At 55.9% G+C, this 25,679-nt stretch overlaps 1 protein-coding gene across 1 annotated transcript in view; it reads right to left on the reverse strand.

The window, feature by feature from the left end:
* Positions 1 to 25,679, reverse strand: part of TCERG1L (transcription elongation regulator 1 like) — a 48,443-nt gene that overhangs the window by 20,910 nt on the left and 1,854 nt on the right. Inside the window, exons 2-4 of the mRNA XM_064431610.1 lie at positions 25,400 to 25,546; positions 24,151 to 24,331; positions 13,684 to 13,848 (exon numbers count right to left, since the gene is read on the reverse strand). Of these exons, the coding sequence (XP_064287680.1) occupies positions 13,684 to 13,848; positions 24,151 to 24,331; positions 25,400 to 25,546 (493 nt within the window). The remainder of the gene's footprint in view (positions 1 to 13,683; positions 13,849 to 24,150; positions 24,332 to 25,399; positions 25,547 to 25,679) is intronic.

A 25,679-nucleotide genomic window follows, 5' to 3' on the forward strand; every position in this document is an offset into this window, starting at 1 on the left:
CGATGCAATCTCAGCCTCTGCTCTGAACTGAACATAACCTGGGCTGGAATTACACCTGGGTGTGAGCCCACACTCTGTGCTTTATGATTACATTCAGGCCAATGTTGCTCTAAAACAATCCTGAGGAGGGAGAGGGAGGAGCAAAGTGCTCCTGGGAAGTTTGGGGTGCTTGCAGAGCCAGGGCAGGCTGATGAGCCAGAGGTGCCTCTGGAGAACATCTGCCCATTCCTGGGATCCTTGCAGCCATCTCAGCACCTTCACACACAGCCATCCCTCTGCCATGGGCTGCAGCAGGACAGGGGGCCAGGGCAGAGGGGAAGGAGGGGACAGGGTGACAGGGACAGGGTGAGCAGGGACAGGAGCAGGTGACAGGGACAGGTGAACAGGGACAGGAGCAGTTGACATGGACAAGGTGAGCAGGGACAGGCAGAGGTGACAGGGACAGGGTGAGCAGGGACAGGAGCAGGTGAGGAGGGACAGGCAGAAGTGACAGGGACAAGGTGAGCAGGGACAGGAGCAGGTGAGAGGGACAAGGTGAGCAGGGACAGGAGGAGGTGAGGAGGGACAGGCAGAGGTGACAGAGACAAGATGGGCAGGGACAGGAGGAGGTGAGAGGGACAAGGTGAGCAGGGACAGGCAGAGGTGACACAGACAGGGTGAGCAGGGACAGGAGCAGGTGAGAGGGACAAGGTGAGCAGGGACAGGAGCAGGTGACACGGACAGGGTGAGCAGGGACAGGAGCAGGTGACACGGACAGGGTGAGCAGGGACAGGAGGGGGTGGGAAAGAGGGCAGGCTGCTCCATGCCCAACACAGATTTATTCCCTGCTCTCTCTGGTGCCTGCCCTGTTTGCCAGGCCCAGCTGGCACTGAGCTCCTGGCAGTGGCATGGCTGAGATCCTCCCCAGCCCCTCCCTGGGCACGGCTGGCACTGAGCTCCTGGCAGTGGCTGTCTGGGATTCGGGGCTGGATCCTTCCCCAGCCCGTGGGATGTGAGCAGTGCCTGTACCAGGAGCCAGCTGCAGGAGCCAGCATCCCCTGCCCGGTGCTGCAGGAGAGCACAGCTCCTCACACCAGCAGTGCCAGCACTTCCCACGGACCTCCCTCCCTCCTGCAGCCTGCGCGCTGGGCTCGAGCGAGACAAAAATCCAGGGCAGAGTTCAGAGCTGCTGCCAGAGAGGAGCAGAGCCCTGAGCACTGAGACGAGGGTGAGGCATCAGCACAGAGCCCTGGCCCAGGTGAGGCAGCCCACAAAGCCCAGCCTGCTGTGCTGAGGGAAGGTCCAGGCAGAGCAGAGCGGGCTGCAGGGAGGGGGATCAGGATAAATCCGTATCTCAGCCAATGCTGGCACTTCTGGGACATCACGGGGAGGAGCTGGCCCACTCCCAGCCCCACGTGGGGACAGCAGCCCAGCTGGGATCAGGAAATGCCACAGTCACTACAGCTGGAAAGGACCTTCGAGACCCTCAAGTCCAGCCAGCAGCACAAGCATGGTCACCATTAAGCCATGTCCCCAGGTGCCACATCCACTCTGACATCCTGGGGACTCCACCACTCCCTGTTCCAGTGCTTTGCAGCCCTCCCATGAAAACCTCCCCTAATTTCTGCTCTAGGCTGCCCTGCTGTGGCTGCCTGCCCTTGAGGAGCCCCCAGCACTCACCCTGCTGTACCCCACTGTCCCCAGGCACAGGCAGGAGCACTTGTGACATCCTGGGACACCAGCAGGCAGGCTAATGGGAAGGAGCAGGGAAATCAGTAATTGCAGGCACTGTCTGACAGGCAGGCCCAGAAATGCACCCAGTCATTTTTATTAGAGCTGCTCTCACCTCCTGACCCCAGAAGGTGCTGGAGGTCAGGGCCCAGGGACTTGCTTCATTTAGAAGCACAGTCCATCCTGATGAGATAATCTGGGGCAGTCCTGCCTATCTGCAAAGGACAAGAGAATACTCTTTGCTGGAAAAAAGGAAGAATTGAGCAGCAATTAAAAAAAATCGACTTTTTCCCAAGCAGGCAGCATCCTCCAGCTCCATGCAGGCCCTGAGCTCTGCTCCCCCTTCCCCTCAAGGACACACCACGCTCCTGCTCAAGGCAGCTCCTGCTGGGGAAACACGAGGCTGCCCAGGAGCACCCCTGAGAAATTTCCCCTCCTTCCTCTGCTCCTTTGTAAGGCCCAGCCACGTTCATTAAAACCATTCAGCACTTTCTGAATGTGATTATGCCCTTCCCTGTGCCTCAGCCCGGGGAACGTGTGGTGTTTCCTGAGCAGCAGCTGCCCTTGGCTGCCGGCACAGGCACAGGGCTGCTGGGAGAACACCCCAGCACAGCTGGCACAGCTGGCACGGCACAGCTGCCCTGCCCCAGGGTGAGCTGGAGCTCCCTGGGTGATGGGCAGAGCCCCCAGCCCCTGCAGTGCTTTGGGAGCCAAACCCCCCAGTGGGGCTGGGAATGGCCATCCCTGCTTGCCCTTTGTGCTGGAGCCAGCCCAGGGTCACAGGGCACGGGGATGGATGGCACAGCTGTGCCCCTCAGTCCAGCTGGGCACAGAAACTGCAAACCCAGCAGCCAGGGGCACACAGGGCTGGGCTGGGAGAGAGGGACACACACAGAATGTGCACAACCCCGAGCGCCAGGCTGCTGTGGGCTGCAGGGACCCTAAATCCCCCCCAGGGACACCTCCCACTGTCCCAGGTGCTGCCAGGATCCGGGGAGTCCCCACACAGCCCAGGGGCCACTTCCATCAGCAGTGAGGGAAAAGGAGGAGAATTTTATAAATCAGGCTTTTCTGCTCTCCTACCCAGGCAGAAGCAGCCCTCGAAACCAGCATTGCTCTTTTGGCAGAATGACCCAAACTGCTCTGCTCTCCTTCATCCACCTGTGCTTTATGATTGTTTGGGTTTTCCCATTTTCAAACAGAAAAAAGGATACTGAAATTTCTGCTGAAGAGCTCCTTCTCTGCTGGGCAGTGACAAAAAGAATCCACTCATGACCTGGGGAATGACAAGGAGCTGGAAGGTGAGGGGTGACAGCAGCAGGGATGTTTGGCAAGGCAGAGCCTGGCACTGGCACAGGGCACTCGAGGCCATCACAGGGACTGGGACAAGCAGGATTTTGGCACGGAAGTCCTTTGGGTTTCTTTAGCTTAAAATTGATGGTATAGAAGCCAAGTCACCCCAATGGATTCCATCAGGTGAATAAATTGCCCTGGAAGGAGGTCAGAAAATGAGTGAAGGGTCTTCTGTCTCTGGTAAAGTGAAAAATAAAAGCATGAGGCACAGAAGTACAGCTGGAGAGAGATTTTTGCACAGATAAATCAGTGTGCAGCAGAGCACAAATATGGAGAGACATCTCCAGTGTGTCCCACGGGATGCTTCCCCCCCTGGCAGTGCCCAAGGCCAGGCTGGGCAGGGCTGGGGCAGCCTGGGGCAGTGGGAGCTGCCCCTGCCATGGCACTGGGTGGGATTTCACCCATCCCAACCCATTCCATGGCTGGATCTCCAGCAGATCCCAACCCCTGCTGGCCCCAGCCCGACCCCGGCCCTCCCCAGCAGAGCAGGAGCTGCACTTCTGCTCCTGCAGGATCATTTGGAGCCTTCATTTCAATATGCACTGCCATAACCACTTCAGGAGCTGGTGAATGCTGGAGTAAATTGCTTATTGGAGCGGGAAGGGAAGAAAGTCAGCAAGAATTCCTGAAAATCTGCAGAGTCAGGCCTAAGTGGCAATGAGCACCTTCTGCAGTGAGCTGTGCTGGGGAACATTTCCCTCTCCAATTTCTCCTCCTTTAACAACCTGGTTTTTTGCAATTTCCACCAAATGAGCAGTGAAACGAGGGAAGGCACAGCAGCTTCAAAAGCAAAGTGAAATCAAAGCAAATCAACCCCCCCAAAATCTGGAGTGTCACATTCAGCCATTTCTTACAGGCCTGTCCTGTACTATTGGTGTTTGAAATATCCCCTGTAAAAAGCAGCCAGGGCAACGCTGCTCCCTGAGGGAGGGGGACACTGCAGGGGTGGGACAGGATGGCCTTTGAAGGCCCCTCAAAACCAAATTATTCTGTGATTCCATGAGAGTGACAGCACCAGCAGAGCCCCCACACCCCAAACCTGCTGGGTTCAGGGGCATGAGGTGTCCCCCAAGCCCTGTGAAGTGTCCTGCTCCTCCCTGCCAGGGATAATCCCAAGAAGCCACAGCTCTGATCACCCCTCAAAGCCCTGCTGCAGCACTTGGGACACCTGGGGAGTCCCAGTTTAAAAATTCCTCAGAGGAATCATTTCAGACAGGGTTTATCATCCCCATTTCCTCTCTTTTTTGGGGGAATGGTTGTTCAAGGCCCTGTGCCCATCCCAGCAAAGCCCTTGCCCAGCCCTGACCTCCTCTGGTGCTGCCCTTGTGATTCCAAGCAGGAATTTCCCCCTTTCTGCCAAATCCCAACATTGGCTTCAACTGGAAAAAAAGAAGTTCAAACTGAAACAGAAGTCTGTGAGCAGCAGAAGCTAACAGAAAGCATTCCCCAACTTTTAATGAGATTTCTCATCACAGGAGCTGTAAGAGCAGGACTCACCATGACAGAATTGAACCCGACACATTTAATAACAAAAAGAGCAGGATTATTAAACCCCATTCAAGCCTTGCTTAGAAAAGCAAATGATGCAAATCCTCGCAGGCTCAGCTCGTGTCCCTGGGTGACTGCTGAGCTGAGCCCTGCTCCAGACCCTGCTGGGCTCAGATCCTCAGCTTCAGGCTGGAAACACAACTCCTGCTGGAGGCTTTCCCTCCCTGCTTCTGCTCTGGAGGGGGAGCAGGCAGGGAGTGCTTGGACAGGGCTCTCAGGCATTGCTGGGCGCCTGTGCCAGCCCAGGAGCTGGGCTGCACCCTCCAGCTCAGGGTGTGCTGTGATCCCAGGGTGAAAATCACCTTTTCTCACCTATTTCCGACTGCCCTGCTATGGAGCTGAGTGTGAGACCCCTCCTGCTCTGCCCAGGCAAGGCAGAGCCCTAGGGATGGCTTCTCCTGGGCTTGCTTTGTGCCAAGGGGGACTGGACAGCAAAAGGCACCAGAATTATACTGGGAGCACAAACCATTCCCTTAGGGACACTTCTGGCATTATTTGGAGTTATGACAAGGTGCTCAGAGTTACTGAGCTGCTCTGGCAAGGTGGGAATGGCACTCCTGCAAAGGGATCCCTCACCTCCCAGGACAAACCTGTTATCACCCTTTATCTGTCTCAGATCTGCTGCTCCTCTTGCACCAACGCCTCTCTAGTGAACATTCCCCTGGTTTTCAAAATTCTGCACTGAGATTGAGGAACACAGCTGGCTTTACTAATTAAAAAGAAGTCTTGGCAGAACTGTGCCCAAAAATGAGACAAATCTCTTCTCTCCACCTGAGAGACCCTGTTCTCAAGTGACAGTGACATTTTACACACTGTGAGCCAGTACTGAAACAAAAACCACTGAATCCTTCCCCGGCTGAACGGGGCTGGAGAGCACAAAGGCACGAGAAAAGACAGAAAGGAAGAGGGAAAACGATGGAAAGTCTCCAGCAGGGAGAATCCTCCTCAGCAGGGCACAGCCCACCATGTCCCCGAGGTGCCACCAGGAGTGGGGAGAGCCTGGACATCTCCTGGGTCTGCAGGCTGGCACAGGGGTCAGACCAAGGTCCCTGCCTCCCTCCCTGTGTTACCTCCACACACAGGATGAGATCATCTCCACATAATTGATTAAACAATTCATTAATTCCCTGGAACCCTGCACAGGAGACATTCACCACGGCTGTTGCTCCCCCAAGACACAGGTCAGTGAGGTCTGTCCTTCCCAAGCCTCTGCACCTCCCGCAGCCCAGCAGCCCAGGAATGCTCCTCTGGACAGCAAACCCTGAGGGAAGTCAGAGACAGGACCCAGAGACTGAGGGAATTCAGAGACAGGAACCCAAACCCTGAGGGAATTCAGAGACAAGAACCCAAAGACTGAGGGAATTCAGAGACAGGAACCCAAACCCTGAAGGAATTCAGAGACAGGAACCCAAACCCTGAGGGAATTCAGAGACAGGAACCCAAACCCTGAGGGAATTCAGAGACAGGAACCCAAACCCTGAGGGAATTCAGAGACAGGAACCCAAACCCTGAGGGAATAATTCAGAGACAGGGACCCAAACCCTGAGGGAATAATTCAGAGACAAGAACCCAAATCATGAGAGAATTCAGAGACAGGAACCCAAACCCTGAGGAAATTGAGACAAGAACCCAAACCCTGAGGGAATTCAGAGACAGGAACCCAAACCCTGAAGGAATTCAGAGACAAGAGCCTCCCAAGTGGGGAAAAAAGCTGTATTGGATTTTTGGGCAGCTCCTGAGAGCAGCAGCTCCTGCCTTGGGTGACCTCCCTGCCCTCCCAGCAGGGCAGGGCAGCCAGCCCGGATCAAAGACTCCTCCTGAATTATTCATGGAGCCATCACAGAAAATTGGAAAATAAGGCTGGAGGGGCCCAAAGGAACAGCAGGGATTTGTGCTGTGTGTGGCTGGAGGGACTGGGGCTCTCCTGGGCTGGGACAGAGCTTCTCCAAGCCCAGGGAGGGGAGGTGGGACCACCCTGCAGCCCAGGGAGCCTCTGCCCACAGCAGGAGGAAAGGGGGTGATGAGGATGGTGATGGTGATGATCACCCCACAGCCTTCATCTCCCACAGCTGTGAGCTCTTCTCACTGCTCTGTCCAGTCCCATTTCCCAAACTTTGATGATCCTTTTCCAGCCTCACACAAACTCCAGCAGCAAATTTCCTTCTGCCCTCTGGACAGGATGTGGTTGTGAGAGAATACACTGAATTATGCAGCATCAGACCCCCAGAACCTCCCCTTGCTCCTGTCACAGCACTGTAATTATTTCTGCATGAGCCAATCCTTTGTGCTTCAGAGTGAAATCTTCAAGCACTCATTTCTGGGAGGGTTTCAGTCACAAATTGGGTTTGGAATTTTGAGCCCAGCCGGGCAGAAACCAGGAATGTGACTCTCCTGCTCCATTTTTTGGTGGTTTCTGAGTCAGGTTTAAGGTCCCAGGCTCTCGACACCACAGAGGGAGCCCAGTGTGGAACAGGGGCTGGCAGGAGGGATTTTCTGGGGATGACAGAATCCCAGCCTGCTTTGTGTTGGAAGGCCCTTAGAGCCCATCCATGCCACCCCTGCCAGGGCAGGGACATCTCCCACTGTCCCCAAGCCCTGCTCCTTTTCCCTTCCACCATCCCCACGTCCTGCCTGTGCCAACAGAGCTGCAAGTGCAATAAAATCCATGAAATTCCATTTAGTACCCTGGGGAAGCTCCTGTGGCACACTTAAAATTGGGAAATGTAATTAAGTTCCCTTATTTATATTCTGGCCAGGAAGGAAGATTCATTTTACCTCGTTACATTTCTTTACACTTTAGTGGGGCCTGACTGAGGAACGGGGGAGTCACCCAGGAAACATCCACAGCTCCAAAGCAAAACTGGGCACAAACACCAGGAAAATCCCTGCGGACTTGGTTCCCACCATCCAGGGGGCTGAACATGACTAATAAACAATAATAATAATAATAACAATAACAATAACACAAACCCTGAGCTCTCGGCCTCACAGACCCCCACATCGTGCCATGGTGCCCTGGAATTTCTATTCCCTCATAAGAAACTCCCAGTCAGGTATTTCTATGTTAATTTTAGTTTCCAAGATGAAGTGCAGCAGCAGTTTGAATGGTTCACAGGATGGTTTGTGGCACAGGGTTTGCTCAGCTCTCAATCCCACTGGACAGAATGTCTGGGGCATTCCAGGGGCCCCTTCTCTTCCAGGGAATGCTGAGATTATCCCCTGCCTAACACACCTCACTGAGAATTGCACCAGGAGGTAAAGGACCCTGCAAATCCTGAAAGTGGAGATGAATCCACTGGGATTGTAACATTTCCTCCTCCATCAGGATTAGTTTTGCACTGAGTTTACCCCACATCCAGCCCTGACTCAGGCCAAACACTGGGAATATATTAGCTGAAATCCACTCTGTGGCTTCATTTTACAGCATCAAAACCAGTCCCCAGATAGCTGAACAATAACATTGAACACATAAAAAATAATGTCTAAAAAATGCTTTTTCCCCCTCACTAATAAGCAGGACAAAAGCACACAAAGTAACATCAGTCCCATCTTTTAGTGGGGCTCAGCAGGAGTTGCTGCCTTGTTCCCCTCTCCAAGTCCCCCAGTATTCCTGCTGGGCCTGAGCCTCCCCTGGGGATTGTTTTGCATCCCAGCACCATTCCACCAAGCCTTGGCCACACCTGCAGCACTCCGAATGCTTTAATTGCATCAATAAATTTCAGGATGCAGCAGCAGCCACCAAAACAAGGTGTTCCCTCAGCTGTGATTTAAAACTCACGGGATGCTCACAGGAATTCTCATCCATTCATCTTCTTCTGGACAGGGGCAAGCAAGGGTTCCTGTGGAATGATCCATTGTCCTTCCAAGGCTCATTCCTTTCTCTCACTCACTTTGGGTTTCCTTCTAAGACTTCTGCTCCATTTACAAGAAATAGACCCAGTTTAGTGAGGGCTTTTGAAGCTACACAAATCTCGATTAATTTGAGTCTCTAACAGAAAGAAGAAGAGCCCAGCCTGCCCCGTGCAGCCCAAGCTCCTCAGAGGGAGCCAGGGGAAAGGACAAACTCAGTGTGGCCCTGAGCCCCAGCAGTGCTGCAGCCCCAGCCCCAGCTGGCAGAGGAACTGCTGCTCCTGGAGTGCAGCCTGATGGAAACACTGCCCAGCACTGCACCTCCCACAGCTAAACCCAGCTCGGTGCTCCAACAAGCAGTTACAGACACACTAAATTAACTCTGACTTTCATGACATTTACCGAGAGCTGGGCACGACTGAGAGGATTTGGGTTGTTTGTCTTTTGTAACTGCCACTGGAGTATTGATATTTTCCCTTTTGTCAATACCTTGCTATTACATCCCAAGCACTGAGAACCTCTCCTGGAGCGCCCCGTGGGAGCAGCTGCTTAACCATGAGCCTGGCCTGAGCAGGACTGAGGTGTGGCCTTTTCCTATGTCCAGCCTGACCCTCAGGTCCTGCCCCTGCTCCCCGACATCCCAAAGCCTTGGCACTCCCTGGTGGTACGAGGTGCACTGTGATCCATAACCCCAGTCAGGCCCCCCATGGATCTGCACCAATAAACTCCCATGACTGGCTTTGGATGGTGCCAAATGTGCAGTACCACAGAGCTGTGCCTGACCTCCTCCTGCACTTGGCCTTGGCAACCCAAGCAAGCTGAGTTTTCACCCAGAGCCATCAGCCTGTCCTTACAGGGTGCTGACTGGGCAGCTCCAGCTGCCAGCAGGGACTCGCTGAGCAGGGAGGAGGGAATTGGTACCACTTTGTGGGCTCTGGGCATGATTTGAGCCCCTGTCCCAGCTCACCTTCCCTCTGCGTGCCAGCACAGACAGGGAACCAAAACGTGCCTTTGTGCTGAATACCAGCCCAGGCAGGAAGTGATCACTTTAATAACTATAAACATTCATTTACCTGCTTCGTTAGCCAGCATTAGAGCAGCACATCATTTACAGCGAGCTCGTTAGAGCCACCCAGCACTGCCAGGCCAGCCCGTGCCACACACAGGGCACATCCAGCAAGGCCAGAGAGGCTTCCCCAGGAGGGGAACACATTCCTGCCTGGAGCTGGCTGATCTCCCAAAATCGTTCATTTGTGCTCACCTAATGCCGTGGAGTTCCTGTGCAGGGAGGGCTGGGCTGGTGTGGGCTGAGAACTGCATGAGGAGAATTCCCAGAGGATCCCCGAGGGTGGGAGAGAGCCCAGCAGAGCCAGAGCTGCAGGGGCTCCCCAGCATGGACTCACTGGGCTGCAGCTGTGAATTATCTCATTAACACAGGAAGGAAGGAGTGTGCACACAGGTTGGACATGTGGCACAGCCCAGCTCTCCCAGTAAGGAGCTGGGAGGGAAGAGGTTGGCCAGGAAACATCTGGGAAATGCTGGAACATCAAGGCCAGACTGGACACTGGGGCTGGAGCACCTGGGGCAGGGGAAGGTGTCCCTGCCACGGCAGGGGTGGCTCTGGGTGGGCTCTGAGTCCCTCCAAACCAGTCCATCCTGGGCTGCTGGGATTTCCTGGGCAGGTCAGGCTGAGCTCAGGGGTTCAGTGGGACCATCCCCATCGCCTTCCCCAGCACTGGAGCCCTCCCAGGCCATGCTGGGACAGTCTGTGCCTCTACTGGGAGGAGCAGCAGGTCCCTGCCCAGCCCATGAGCCAGCTCTGAGCCTGGCTCAGTCAGCAGCCCCGCTGAGGAGGGACTGACAGCCACGGACAGAGCTCAGACACAGAGCTGGCACCGAGAGCTGGCCTTGGCACACAGCATTGAGGCGCTGAGAGGAAAAGGCTCAGTCACTTCCCAGCTGCTCCGTGGCAGCCTAAACCACCACATTTAAACCCTTAAATAATGCTGAGAGCCAGGGAACAGGTGGCAAATGGATTCCATGGCAGATGGTGCCTTTTTTAATATTTGTGCTCACTGCTAATTTACAGAGTCCATAAGCACAGGCTCATCTCTTACCTTCTTCACTGCTGCCATTAAAAACCTGCATGTGAGGAAAATAAACACCCACTTCTTTATGCAGGAGCTGCAGGGGTATTAGAGATCACCACACACCCCATTCCTTAATTACTGCAGGTAAATGCTGGTGCTTGCAAATTTAATGCATTTAGGGTTTCTTTGAGCCAGATTTCAGAGGCTTGGCGTGGCAGTGCTGGGAAATGCAGTTTCCTCCCCCAGCAGAGCCCAGGAAGATGCAGCGCAGTGAGGAGCTGCATCTCCACAAGCTCCTGTTTAGTCTTTATGTTAAACCTGGCACAAAATCCACACTCACAGCCAGGCTGCTATGAAATATTTAAGGGAACATTTGCCTGGGAGATGCACGAGCAGCACCACCAGTAGATGCAAAATGAAGAAAGGAAATAAAAGCAATCCCAACCCAAAATGGGGCTGCAATTGCATTGCTGGAACCTTCTCTGTTCGCCTCCCTGGTGTGGGAGCAGAGAGCACAGCAAGGTGGGGCCAAGGCTCCTCTCACTGCCCAGAGCCTGAGCTGGAGCCTCTCCAGCCACAGATCACTCCAGGGACAGGCTCCTCAAGCTTCAATATTTTATTCCATATAAAACAGTATTTTATGTTGCTGTTAAACCCAGGATTTTTATGCCGCTTCTCTCCCACACGTTTATTTCATCATTTCAAGTTTTTCTAGGCTCAGCACAGTGACAGAACAATCCCCAAGAGCACCACTGACTGCAGAGCCAAGGCACAGCAACCTGCAGCAGGCAGCACCTCGCAGCCCTGTGTGCTCAGCCCCTTTCCCAGGGATCCAGCTGGGATCCCTCACAGCCTCCTGCAGGAAGAGGCTGCACATGCCTTTGAATTCCTTAAATATCCTCTGCTCTCTCATAGCTCTGCTTCTGATTTTCCTTCCCAAAATGTAAAATAAATTGTATTAAAAGTGAATTTTTTAAAAATGACCACACTGCATTGTGCGCACACAGTTCCCCATAATTCCAGGTGATTTGCTTTGAGGGAATTCCAAGGAATTTCCTCTGTGAGGATGGAAAAGCAGCAGAGCCTGGATCCCCACCTGCCCTGTGCCCTTCCCACACCTCCCATCTTGTATTAACAACCTGCTATTAATTCCCAAAGCTATTAATTAGGCTGCCAGGAGTTAACTGTAAGGCTGCAAAACAAACCACAATCAAAGGTCTAAAAAAATAAATACTCACTCCTAAGACTATTGATCAAATTGAGCAAATCTGTGTGATTGGAGACACAGGACCACACAAGACAGGAGCAGGACACTGCTCTCTAACAGAATCAATTAACAGGGGATAATCAACCAACTGGGCTAACCACACACACAATGCTCAGCCTTCCAGGCACCAACAAACATGGAGATTGAAGCTGGAAATGATGTGATTTGGGGGTTTTAAAGTTCATTGCCACTGCGTGCCCGTGGCCTTTCTTAAGCTTTAGACAAGGGGAATGTGGGAAGGTCATTAACCCAGAGGTCACAGGTCATTAACCCCGGGGTCAGCTCCTTAACCCCAGGGTCACTTTTAGGTGGCAGGTGGATCAGGACAAACCCAGGGAGGAATTCCTTCCCATCTCCATCTAATGGATGCAGCTCACAGCATCCCCATGTCCCATCAGAGCTGGCCCCAGCAGTGGGTGAGCAGCCTCATGTACATTTTCCACTTCATTGGCAGATAAGTGTTCCAGACACAGCCCCAGGCAGCCCAGTGCAGTTACAAACCCTGCCCTAAAGGCTCCTGTCACCAGGCCTGCCCAGCCAGGCAGGGATGTCCCCTCAGCTGCAGAAAGGTTCCACCCAGCACACAGAAAAGAGACACTTTTCCAGGTACCAGCCTCACCTCAGCTCTGGGAAAGGACCCAGGCTGAGCTCTCCCAGCAGGTTTGTAACTAAAACCACCCAGAGAATGTGCTGGGACTTCAGTGAGTGCTGTCCCACCTGGTGCAGGCACCTCGTGAGGGCCAGTCCAGCTGAGAAGGTGAACGTTTCAGCTCGGCTGTGAACACACCACCAAACTGAGCCTGTGCTGGGGCTCTGGGGTGTGCCCACAGAACCCCTGAGATGGGGAAGAACCAGCTCAGCTGGCCCTAAGTGACCCAGGGACACATCCATGACAAACATCCCAGAGCTGTGACCCACTCCTGACACACAGCCCAGAGCTGTGACCCACTCCTGACACACAGCCCGGAGCTCTGACCCACTCCTGACACACAGCCCAGAGCTCTGACCCACTCCTGACACACAGCCCAGAGCTGTGAGCCACTCCTGACCCACTCCTGACCCACTCCTGACAGCCCAGAGCTGTGACCCACTCCTGACACACAGCCCAGAGCTGTGACCCACTCCTGACACACAGCCCGGAGCTCTGACCCACTCCTGACACACAGCCCAGAGCTCTGACCCACTCCTGACACACAGCCCAGAGCTGTGAGCCACTCCTGACCCACTCCTGACCCACTCCTGACAGCCCAGAGCTGTGACCCACTCCTGACACACAGCCCAGAGCTGTGACCCACTCCTGACACACAGCCCAGAGCTCTGAGCCACTCCTGACACACAGCCCAGAGCTGTGACCCACTCCTGACCCACTCCTGACACACAGCCCAGAGCTGTGAGCCACTCCTGACACACAGCCCAGAGCTGTGACCCACTCCTGACACACAGCCCAGAGCTCTGAGCCACTCCTGACACACAGCCCAGAGCTCTGAGCCACTCCTGACACACAGCCCAGAGCTGTGACCCACTCCTGACCCACTCCTGACACACAGCCCAGAGCTGTGACCCACTCCTGACACACAGCCCAGAGCTGTGACCCACTCCTGACCCACTCCTGACACACAGCCCGGAGCTCTGACCCACTCCTGACACACAGCCCAGAGCTCTGAGCCACTCCTGACCCACTCCTGACACACAGCCCGGAGCTCTGACCCACTCCTGACCCACTCCTGACACACAGCCCAGAGAACACCTCCAAGCTGCTCCAGAACCCCAGTTTAACCCCTGCAGTGCCACCCGTGCCCAGCATTCTCCACCCCCCCAGCCCCCCTGTGTGCCCAGAGCTCTCCCGGGGCCCAGCAGGGCCCTTACCTGGGAAGGGCGAGGCCAGGAGCGGGACCCTGATGGGGGACAAGGCGAGGAGGTGGCAGGGCTGCAGGCTGGGCCCCGGCGGGGCCTGGGGCGCCTCGGGCTCCAGGGCCACCAGCGCCAGGCCCTGAGTGCCACCCACGGCTTTAAGGCTGTTCTGGCAACCACCTGTGGAGAGAGAGACACGAGTGAGAGCTGCAGGGAGAGCAGAGGGGCTGGCACAGCGCTCTGCACGCTGAACTTGGACATGGCATGGAACAGGATGCTGCACGTCCCACCCGGCCCTGTGTGCCCCTGAGACACCGGGGCCTGAGCAGGTGGCATGTGAATAAATCTGTTTATTGTGCTCAGCTCGGGGCTCCAGAGCTCAGCAGTCACAGAACCACAGAGTCATTTACAGCAGAAAAGACCTGCAGGGTCATCAAGTCTAAATCCTGACCGACCCCCAGCCCAGAGCTCTGAGTGTCACCGCCAGGAATTCCTTGGACATCTCCAGGGATGGGCACTGCAACCCTCCCTGGGCAGTGCCAAGGCCTGAGCCCCCTTTCCATGGGGAAATTCCTGCTGTGCCCACCCTGAGCTGCCCTGGCCCAGCCTGAGGCCGTTCCCTCTGCTCCTGTCACTGTTCCCTGGAGCAGAAATAAAGGAAGAAAGTCCAGGAGCTACTGGAGAGGGTCCAGCAGAGGCCACAGAGGTCATTTTGGGACTGCAGCATCTCTGAGATGAGGAGACACTGTGGGAGCTGGGCCTGCTCAGGCTGGAGAAGGGAAGGCTGAGAGGGGACCCCACAACCCGTGCAGAGCTCCCCCAGGGCTGCCAGAGGCTGTGCCAGAGCCAGGACAAGGAGCACTGGCCAGGAACTGAACCACAGCAAGTTCCACCAACAGCAGGAAGAACTCCTTTCCCCGCAGGGGCAGAGCCCTGGAGCAGCTGCCAGGGAGGGGCTGGGGTCTCCCTCTGCAGAGCCACTGCAAACCCTCCTGGGCAGCTCCTGGGTGCTGCTGCTGCAGGGGAGCCTGCCTGGGCAGGGCTGGGGGACCCCAGGGGAGCCCCGAGCCCAGCCCCTGTCCCTGAGCCACTGCTGAAGGCCCAGAGCCCCTCTGGGGATGGGGATGGCACAGCCCAGCTCCTGTCCCTGAGCCACTGCTGAAGGGCCAGAGCCCCTCTGGGGATGGGGATGGCACAGCCCAGCTCCTGTCCCTGAGCCACTGCTGAAGGCCCAGAGCCCCTTTGGGGATGGCACAGCCCAGCCCCTGTCCCTGAGCCACTGCTGAAGGGCCAGAGCCCCTCTGGGGATGGGGATGGCACAGCCCAGCTCCTGTCCCTGAGCCACTGCTGAAGGCCCAGAGCCCCTTTGGGGATGGGGATGGCACAGCCCAGCTCCTGTCCCTGAGCCACTGCTGAAGGCCCAGAGCCCCTTTGGGGATGGCACAGCCCAGCTCCTGTCCCTGAGCCACTGCTGAAGGGCCAGAGCCCCTTTGGGGATGGGGATGGCACAGCCCAGCTCCTGTCCCTGAGACACTGCTGAAGGGCCAGAGCCCCTCTGGGGATGGCACAGCCCAGCCCCTGTCCCTGAGCCACTGCTGAAGGCCCAGAGCCCCTTTGGGGATGGCACAGCCCAGCTCCTGTCCCTGAGCCACTGCTGAAGGCCCAGAGCCCCTCTGGGGATGGGGATGGCACAGCCCAGCTCCTGTCCCTGAGCCACTGCTGAAGGCCCAGAGCCCCTCTGGGGATGGGGATGGCACAGCCCAGCTCCTGTCCCTGAGCCATGGCTGAAGGGCCAGAGCCCCTCTGGGGATGGCACAGCCCAGCTCCTGTCCCTGAGCCACTGCTGAAGGGCCAGAGCCCCTCTGGGGATGGGGATGGCACAGCCCAGCTCCTGTCCCTGAGCCACTGCTGAAGGGCCAGAGCCCCTTTGGGGATGGGGATGGCACAGCCCAGCTCCTGTCCCTGAGCCACTGCTGAAGGGCCAGAGCCCCTTTGGGGATGGCACAGCCCAGCTCCTGTCCCTGAGCCACTGCTGAAGGGCCAGAGCCCCTCTGGGGATGGGGATGGCACAGCCCAGCTCCTGTCCCTGAGCCACTGCTGAAGGGCCTGAGCCCCTCTGGGGATGGCACAGCCCAGCTCCTGTCCCTGAGCCACTGCTGAAGGGCCAGAGCCCCTCTGGGGATGGCACAGCCCAGCTCCTGTCCCTGAGCCACTGCTGAAGGGCCAGAGCCCCTCTGGGGATGGCACAGCCCAGCTCCTGTCCCTGAGCCACTGCTGAAGGGCCAGAGCCCCTTTGGGGATGGGGATGGCACAGCCCAGCTCCTGTCCCTGAGCCACTGCTGAAGGGCCAGAGCCCCTCTGGGGATGGCACAGCCCAGCTCCTGTCCCTGAGCCATGGCTGAAGGGCCAGAGCCCCTTTTTTGATGGTGATTCCAAAAGCCAGCTCGTGCCTGGAGCATTTTCTGCCACTGAGCCCCACAGATGTGAGCACATCACCATAACCCACAGGGACAAGGCAGCAGTGACTCACACACAAACTGTGCAGAGTTATTATATTTAAATGAAAAAAACTTAATAAAAAAGTCAAATATTTGAACACGGGGAACACAGTCATTCTCAGCTTTCTGAAGTGTAACTCTCTGATGCCAAATCTGAATTTATTCCTTGCTATATTAGGCACCCACTGCTCCCTCGCCTGCCTGGCTCCTCTGCTGTGTCCTGCACACAAATCCCTGAGTTTGACAAGCTCTGCATCCCACCTCCTTCATCCCAAAAACTCAGCAGGACACTTCATGGAATCCCTGAGGCTGGAAAAGCCCTCCCAGCCCACAGAGTCCCAGCTGTGCCCCATCCCCACCTTGTCCCCAGCCCCAGCTCTGAGTGCCACCTCCAGGAATTCCTTGGATACCTCCAGGGATGGGCACTCCAACCCCCTGAGCAGCCCCTGCCGATGGAACCCAGGAATGTCCCAAATAAAGCCTTGAACACCCTTCAGCCCCTGCACCATTCACCCCCCAGCCTGACAGTGCCAGGGAAGACCTTCAGAGCTCAAACTCAGCTAATTATGTTAAGTAAACAAGAGCAGGAGTGGTAAAACTCTTGAGGAGCAGAGCCAATCTGACAAACAGCAGCTGTTCCTCCCTCCACCCGAGCTCACACTCGGAAATTAAGCAATCATCAGCTTCTCGTGGCATTCAGCAAAGCTCAGCCCAGGTGCAACCCCTGCAGGCACTGGGAGACAATTGGGGCTCCACAAATCCCCCTGACCCAGGGCAGGCCTTCCCTTGCCTGAGGCTCCCTTTGTGTGCATCCCAGCAGAACAGGGGATGGCTGCTGGGGGAGGCTGTGGGGTGGGGGATGCAGCCCTAAACAGCTCCAGGCAGGAGAATCCCAGCAGGGACCTGGGTGAGATCACAGGATCAGGGAATGGGTTGGGAGGGACCCCAGATCCCACCCATCCCACCCCTGCCATGGCAGGGACACCTTCCCCTGTCCCAGGTGCTCCAGCCTGGCCTTAGGCACTGCCAGGGATCCAGGGGCAGCCACAGCTGCTCTGGGCACCCTGTGCCAGCCCTGCCCACCCTGCCAGGAACAATTCCCAATTCCCAATCTCCCATCCATCCCTGCCCTCTGGCACTGGGAGCCATCCCCTGTGTCCTGTCCCTCCATCCTTGTCCCCAGTCCCTCTCCAGCTCTCCTGGAGCCCCTTCAGGCCCTGGCAGGGCTCTGAGCTCTCCTGGAGCTGCTCCTCTCCAGGTGAGCACCCCAGGTGTCCCAGCTTTGCCCCTTTACAAACAATTACTTCCCAACAAAATAAGCCCTGCATTAGCAAAACCGAAGTTTAGTGTTTTCAGTGTCGCCAAAAACGTTCATTATTTCTACAGTCATTATTCCTCCATGCCAAGGAACACCTGCAGATGCACTCAGTAACAGGCACGCGGGCCAAACAAACCCCACAAATATTTAAGTTCTGATCATTTAGCAATGGAGAAATGAAAACAGATTTTCCTGCCAGACCTACAGTAGAAATTAAAAATACACAAAATAAAAAACCCATCAGTGTCCAGCCAACCCAAGTGTTAAACACAAGCTCATTGCTCATTCACCTAGGAAGCAGAACAATCCTTCAGTGGGGTCAAACACCTGCCCTCCAAGAGCCTGTGCTCATTCCCAATTCCAGCTGCCTGCTGCTGGGAGAAACCCACAAAACCTCTCCTGCAGCTCCTGTGAAAGCTAATGCTGCCTGCAAACACGACTTTGCTGTGCCTTCCTGCAGGGCACACGAGCAGGCAGGTTGTTTACTTCTCATTTGATTCTTTTCTTGTGGAGAGGAGGCTGTGATTTCCCCAAAGAGGGCAGAGAACAGGAGAGTGATGTGAGCCGGGCAGGCACAGCCTGTGCTGAGCCGGGTGCCTCATTAAACCTGCATCCATCCCCTCATCAAAGTTTCATTGCTCAGCTGCAAGAGGAGTTTGGGTGGTTTCCCCTCCTTTGATGGAGCTCTCTCTCTCCTGGTGAATAACTCCGTGGAGGAAGGGCCATGCCTGGGGCTCAGCGGGGTCCTGCTGTGCCTCAGCCCAGCAGCATCCCCCAGTCAGCCCCCCAAACACAGCCCAGCCCTGCCAAAGGCACTGCCAGCTGGGCCACGACTGCCCCCGAGCTGGGGGCACCACCTGAGGAACTCTCCTCACAAACAAACCAAACCTTGCTGGGAGTTCTTTTCAAAGAGGCTTTGAAAGGGTTTTAGAGTTACCATCGATCACCCCGCGCTCACAGGGGGATTTCCAGGAAAAGAGGAGTCAAACACCATCACTGGTATTGCAGCGAGGGGAAAATGCAGGATTTCTTCCAGCAATGGTGTTTCCCCAGGTCTGGTTTTGCCAGGTCATGGTACACCCTGGCACTGAGGTGCCAACTTCTCTGAATCCCACAGTCACTGGGGCTGGAAAAGCCCTCCAGGACCACGAGTCCCAGCTGTGCCCCATCCCCACCGTGTCCCCAGCCCAGAGCTCTGAGTGCCACCTCCAGGGGACACCTGCAGGGGTGGGCACTCCAACCCTCCCTGGGCACTGGCAGTGCTCCTGCTCCCAAAACCATCCTCAGCAGCAGCCCTGCTGTAACAGGAGCCCCAGTGCTGTGAGGCAGCCCAGCCCTCACAGCCCCCAGCCCCTCACAGCCCCCAGCCCAGCCCTCACAGCCCCCAGCCCCTCACAGCCCCCAGCCCAGCCCTCACAGCCCCCAGCCCCCAGCCCAGCCCTCACAGCCCCCAGCCCAGCCCTCACAGCCCCCAGCCCCTCACAGCCCCCAGCCCAGCCCCCACAGCCCCCAGCCCTCACAGCCCCCAGCCCAGCCCTCACAGCCCCCAGCCCAGCCCCCACAGCCCCCAGCCCAGCCCCCACAGCCCCCACAGCCCCCAGCCCAGCCCCCACAGCCCCCAGCCCCTCACAGCCCCCAGCCCAGCCCCCACAGCCCCCAGCCCAGCCCCCACAGCCCCCAGCCCCTCACAGCCCCCAGCCCAGCCCTCACAGCCCCCAGCCCAGCCCCTCACAGCCCCCAGCCCCTCACAGCCCCCAGCCCCTCACAGCCCCCAGCCCCTCACAGCCCCCAGCCCAGCTGATGGCTTTAAGCAGAATTTTCTGTATTTTTAAGAAGGATTCTCCTCATCTTTCAGCTCTGATGGCTTTAAGCAGAATTTTCAGTATTTTTAAGAAGGATTCTCTTCATCTTTAAGCTCTGAGTCTTTAGGCAGTATTTTCACTATTTTAAGTAGGATTCTCTGCGTTTTTAAGCTCCAGGACTTGAGGCAGAATTCGCTGTCCCTTCCTTTGCCCTCAGCTGCAGACGGAGCCCGATGGTGCCACTGTCACCCCCAGCCCCCTCTGGGTGCAGACAGATGTTCCCAGCTGTGTCAGACAGGTGCTGCTCAGTTTGCTGAACGCTTCTGAGCTGTACAACCTGCTGGGCAACAGCCCGAGGGGATGTGGCAGCTCCTCCTGGCACTGACCTGGGCTGAGCCTGCCGAGAGCTGAGTGGGGGGCACCTCCACAAACAGCACCAGAGACCCCAAAAGGGCCCAGGGGGGCACAGGGACACGTGTGAGGGGGAAGGATTCTGCAGCAGGGAGGGGATGTGAAAACGTGTGAGACAGGAGGGGGGGTGGACATTGCACAAATTCGGATTTGTGCAAAACTTTCACCTCATGTGGAACAAAAGGCTCCTCCTCAACCTGACCCTGTGCCTGTGTTTAGAGCTCCTAAAAAACTCTGAAAACCCTGATATCCCACTGCAAAGGGAATAAACAGAGGGATATCCCTGCAAAGGGAATAAACAGAGGGATATCCCACTGCAAAGGGAATAAACAGAGGGATATCCCACTGCAAAGGGAATAAACAGAGGGATATCCCTGCAAAGGGAATAAACAGAGGGATATCCCTGCAAAGGGAATAAACAGAGGGATATCCCACTGCAAAGGGAATAAACAGAGGGATATCCCACTGCAAAGGGAAACAGAGGGATATCCCACTGCAAAGGGAATAAACAGAGGGATATCCCACTGCAAAGGGAATAAACAGAGGGATATCCCACTGCAAAGGGAATAAACAGAGGGATATCCCACTGCAAAGAGGAATAAACAGAGGGATATCCCAATGCAAAGGGAAACAGAGGGATATCCCACTGCAAAGGGAATAAACAGAGGGATATCCCACTGCAAAGGGAAACAAACAGAGGGATATCCCACTGCAAAGGGAATAAACAGAGGGATATCCCACTGCAAAGGGAAACAAACAGGGACATCCCTGCAAAGGAAAACAGAGGGATATCCCACTGCAAACATAAACAAACACAGGGATATCCCTGCAAACACAAACAAACAAAGCCAGGGATGTCCCTGCTCTCTGGCATCCCTGCTCTCCGGCATCCCTGCTCTCCAAGGGGGAAGCAGCAGCTGCACTGCCCCTGTAAGCCCAGTGAGTGCCAGTAACCCCGCTGAGTTTCCTGCGGGTGTGCAGGGATAGAAACCCCGGCTGCTCCTGCCCTGCCGGCGCCGAGAGCTGGATTCGCTCTCACGGAGCTCTGGGGTCAGCAGGGATGGTGCTCTGGAAAGGTCAGAACAGCAGCCTTGCCCATAAACACATTGCTCGGGGGCTTATTGCTGTCATTTAAGTGGGAAAACGAACTTCACTCCAAGTTTCTCTTGATTTGGGGACATAACGGGAAAAGCACCGAAAAACCATAAACTTAATGAGCAAAACAAAAACTTTGTGAAGGCTGTGGTTAAAGCCAAGCATTCCCAGACCTAATAAAGCACTTGGCTGGCAGTGCTTGAATGCTCCACAAACAAAGAGAGGTTTGATGGCTTTTCAGGGACACGAATGGGGTCCTGCTGTGCTATTCTCTGTCCCCAAACAGGGAGCCCCAGCACGCGCTTAAATACAAGATAATCCAATTTGCAAAGCCAAAACCTGAGTGCTTGTAAACGGAGATGTGCTTCAAACACAGAGCTGTGCTCAGGCAATACAGGAGGTCAGAGGTCCTGGGTGGTGTATTTCATGAGAAAACAGAGCCCAGATTTCACAGAGAGCAGCCCTATTTCATCCAGAATCTGGAAATGGAATTACCTGGCAAGCTGGGCCTGTGTTTGGATGTGTATCTGCACATCAGTGCTGACACTGTCTTGGTTCTGTAAAGGGTACTGCCAGCAGGAGAAAGGAAAGATGCGAATGAGAAGGATCAAAATGTAATTTCCTTGAGGTGCCCCACACGACATCCTCATCTCCATGCAGGGAGATGAGCTTTGAGGTCCATTCCCAGCCCCAGCCATTCCACAATTCCATGAAAACCTCCCTAGATACAGACAGGAGAACACCCCCTCGGGCAGGGAGCACTGGTCCTGACACCAGGAGTGCCAGCCTGCCCCAGCACACCTCCCAGTGACCCGGTCAATGTCCTGTGCCCAGGGCTGCAGCTCCACCTAAGGAGTGTTGAACCCACCACGGGGGTGCCAGCGCTCCCTCACCCCGTCCAGCAGCCACCCAGCTGCCAGGGATGTGCAGGAACCAGCTGGCACAGTGGCACAGGGCACCTGGCCAGCCCTGACATCACCCACACAGCGCAGGAGACACAAACACGAGTCCTTCCCTCCCAGAAATGCCAGCGCTGTCTTTGCAGAAGCATTAAATGCTGCCTTCCTCCCCAGAGCAGACAGAGCCAGGCATCACTGCCAGGGGCAAAGGGCACCCTTCTCCTCAGAAACACACAAGAGCACATAATTCATGGTTTGCACTTGGGGAGAGAGCAATAACTGCTGCTTCTCACAGCTAATAGCACCTTGGAGTAGCTGGGGCTGCAGCTGTTAAATTATGCACATTACCCTTGCCAGGCTGCGTGCTCCTGGAGCTGAGGAAGCTGCAGCTCCATTGAGAAAACAATTCTATCATTGCTGATAACTGGGGAGGGCAGAGCTGCTCCGGAGTGAATCCCGCACAGAAACCTGACTAGCTCCCCTCATCCCACTGAACTGCTCCAGGCTCTTCATTACTCCTCACATTAAGGGCAGATACTGCACAGGAAACACTTCCAGTGCTGCCACAGCACCTGGGGCAGCAGCTCCTGCTCTGCCCGCAGGACAGGGATGGGGCCACCCTGCAGGAAGGGCCACAGCCCCCTCACCAGCTCTGGAGCCCCACCCTGCCTGCGACAGGGAATGGCACTGACCACAGCAACAGCTCAACAAGGATGGGAAGGAATTCCTGACTGCCCTGGCACAGGGTGCCCAGAGCAGCTGGGGCTGCCCCTGGATCCCGGGCAGTGCCCAAGGCCAGGCTGGACACTGGGGCTGGGCCCAATTTGGGGTCCCTCCCACCCAAACCGTTCCAGGATTCTGTGATCCCGTTATTTACAGAGATGGCTGGGGGGGGTTGAGCTCCCCCCTGCCCCTGTCCCACCCCGGGGAGCTCAGCTGGCAGCCAGCACAGCCTGCTGCTGCAGGAGGAGCAGGCTCCAGCTGCAGGACTCCTGAGCAGACAGCCACGGGCACTGGCCAGGGGGAGGAAACCCTTCCCTCCCGGGGCTCCCTGCAGCCCCCAGAGGTGGCACCAGGCTGGCAGTGAGGTGGCACCAGGCTGGCAGTGTCCCTGTTCTGCCTGCACTGCCCCTGCGCTGCTCCTGGGAATGCTCTTGCCCTATGTCTGCCATTCTGCATGTGATAAAATACACTTGTGCACATTTAAAATACTGAACTATTGTAAAACACTGAAGGCTTTAAAAGGTGCAGAAACAGGAGGGGCTGTGGCTCCCAGACCCCTCCCTCAGCAGCACACCCACCCTGTGATTGCCCAGGCATGCCGCTGCTCTTGTGTGGAATAAATACAAAAAAATCCTCAAAATAAACAGAAATTCATTCATTCCAGGGCTTCCCCACAGCACTGACTCCTCCAGCTGAGCCCTGGGCAGTGCTGGCAGGAGGAGAGGAGGCTGAGCCACAGCTCTGCTCAAACACCAAAATACTGACCCAGGGAGGGGCCAACACGTGCCCTGCTAATTAATGAGGCTGGTAACGAGCCCAGGAGCCAGGATCTCCTCCAGCACACTCTGAACCTCAGCCCTGATGGCAAACACCACGTCCTGGGTGCTGCACAGCTCTGAAATACAAACTGCTTTTGGGGAGAGTCCACAGAAAGGGGAGCTGTGTGCTCAGCCCCAGGGACAGCACCTTTGCTCTGAGGAGGGCAGGAACAACTGGCAGCACGCCAGTCATTCCAGTTCCCAGTTTAGGAGTGTATGTAGGCGCTGAAACATCAGTGGCACTTTTCTCCTCAGCCCTCTGTATAGAACTGCTATTTTAATTTACTCCTGCAGCCACAAAACAGAGATGCAGCCCTGCTGGGATGCATGGTCTGCTCTTGTCCAAGGATAAAGGCTCTTTACCAGCTGTAAATATCAGTTACCTAAAGCACCACAGAATATTTGCACAGCTAATATTTATAACTTTTAGTTGTTCTGTTCAGTTATGCAGATTAATGGAATCTATTTCACAAATGGCTGAGCCTCAGTGAGATGATGGATCCACTGCTCCTCTCCTGCTGCCTGTCTACACAGACCCCACCAAACCCTGCAAACGAGCAGCCAGCAGAACCCTGCACAGGCTGTGCCACAGAGCCATGGAATCACTGACAGTGATTTCTGATTGAAAAATAAACTCGGTGGGTGGGGAGTGGTTGCTCCCTTCCTGGCAGAGGTCACCAGGCAGCTCCAGAACAGCCTGGCACAATCTGCTGTAATTACACACAGCCCTTTCTTCCTCTCAGTCATTCAGAGGGTGAGCTGCACTCGGCCATCAAGGCTCTGCTCAAGCGAGGGCTTGCAGCTGAATGGGAGCGAATCTCTGCTTCAGAGAGCAGCTTTGGCTCTCTGGGGGATGCATTACGGGAAAACCACCGAGAAACAGGCAATACTTAATTATTGACGTGCTTATTTCCTGACCTGGGATCAGCTGAGGGGCCAGCACGAGCGTGGGCAGTGGTCTGGAGGCAGCAGCTGGCCTGGCTACAGCCATGGCTACTTGATTGCTCAGCAGCAGAGGCTTCTCAGCCCCCTGGAACAGCCTGGACTCCTCGGGCTGGATCCAGGCCGAGTCCAGGGCAAAGGCATTGTTCAAGTAGATCTGCCCAACAGAAAGAGAGAAAAACGTTACAGTTTGAGGTCCCAAACTCAGAAATACAAATGAGAACAAAGCATCTCTAACTCGCTACTTCAACAGGCAGAGCCTCAGCTGGGGACAAACTGCCCAAGCCAGGGTCCCTCAGTGTGAGGCTGAAGTGAAGTGACCACTTCAAATTTAACTGGCTTTGACATGACAGATCAGCTGCTGCAGCTGCATGGGAGGCAGGGCATCCCTGGAGGCAGCATTGACCTGACACAGCCACTGCTGGTCCTGACACAGCCACCCCCAGTGACCCCACCAGCACCGGGCACTGCGGCCACCTCCCTGGGGGACACGGGGGTGAGGGACAGGGCACAGAACCAGCTGAGGGACAGGGGCACAGAGCACAAAACCAGCTGAGGGACAGGGGCACAGAGCACAAAACCAGCTGAGGGAGAGGAGCACAGAGCACAAAACCAGCTGAGGGACAGGGGCACAGAGCACAAAACCAGCTGAGGGAGAGGAGCACAGAGCACAAAACCAGCTGAGGGACAGGGGACAGAGCACAGAACCAGCTGAGGGACAGCAGGGACAGGGCACAAAACCAGCTGAGAGACAGGGGCACAAAGCCAGCTGTTCAGCACTCAGCTGGCAGAGGGACAGATGTGGGATGGGGACACAGGACCCCGAGGGTCACGCTGGCACCAGGGATGTGGCAGTGCCCATGGTGACACCGCTGTGCCAGCACTGGGCTGTGGCACTCCTTTGGGACAAACAGTGGGAAAACCAGGGAGAAAGGGAAGATGGAAAACCCCCATAATGACATCTGGGCGGAAAATGAGGACATTCTACTGAAAGGAATAAATATTAGCGTCATTTTAGTCCTATTAAAACCCGGGAGCAGTGAAGCTGCACCTGCTGCTCCATCACCTGCCCCTTCCAGCATTCCAACATTCCCCTCCGCAGGGTCCTCCTGACAAACACCGACCTCTCACACCCCTGAGCCCACACCCCTCTTCAACCCGTGCACTTGATGAATTCCCAATAAAAAGCCCTAAAAACGCCTCGGCACGCCAGGCTCGCACTTACTTTGCAGCTGGGCAGCCTTTTATCAAGCCAGCCCTTCCCGGCGTGCGGCGGCACCGCGGCGCTGTACACGGGCGGGAGCACCGGCACGAATTCCACGCTGGAAGAGGGGGAGAATCCCACCACCGGCGAGTGAGCTCCAAATATCCACTTCGGAGGGGACAAAAAGCCAAACAAACACGAGAGGAGGAGTTAACAAAAGGATTTTACCGGATGCTTTCCGTGATTTCCTAATGAGGCGCAGATAGCACGGAAGATGTCAGCAATGTCCCTCCAGCCCGGC

The sequence above is a fragment of the Passer domesticus genome, chromosome 8, assembly GCF_036417665.1.
Source record: "Passer domesticus isolate bPasDom1 chromosome 8, bPasDom1.hap1, whole genome shotgun sequence".
Classification (NCBI taxonomy): Eukaryota; Metazoa; Chordata; class Aves; order Passeriformes; family Passeridae; genus Passer; species Passer domesticus.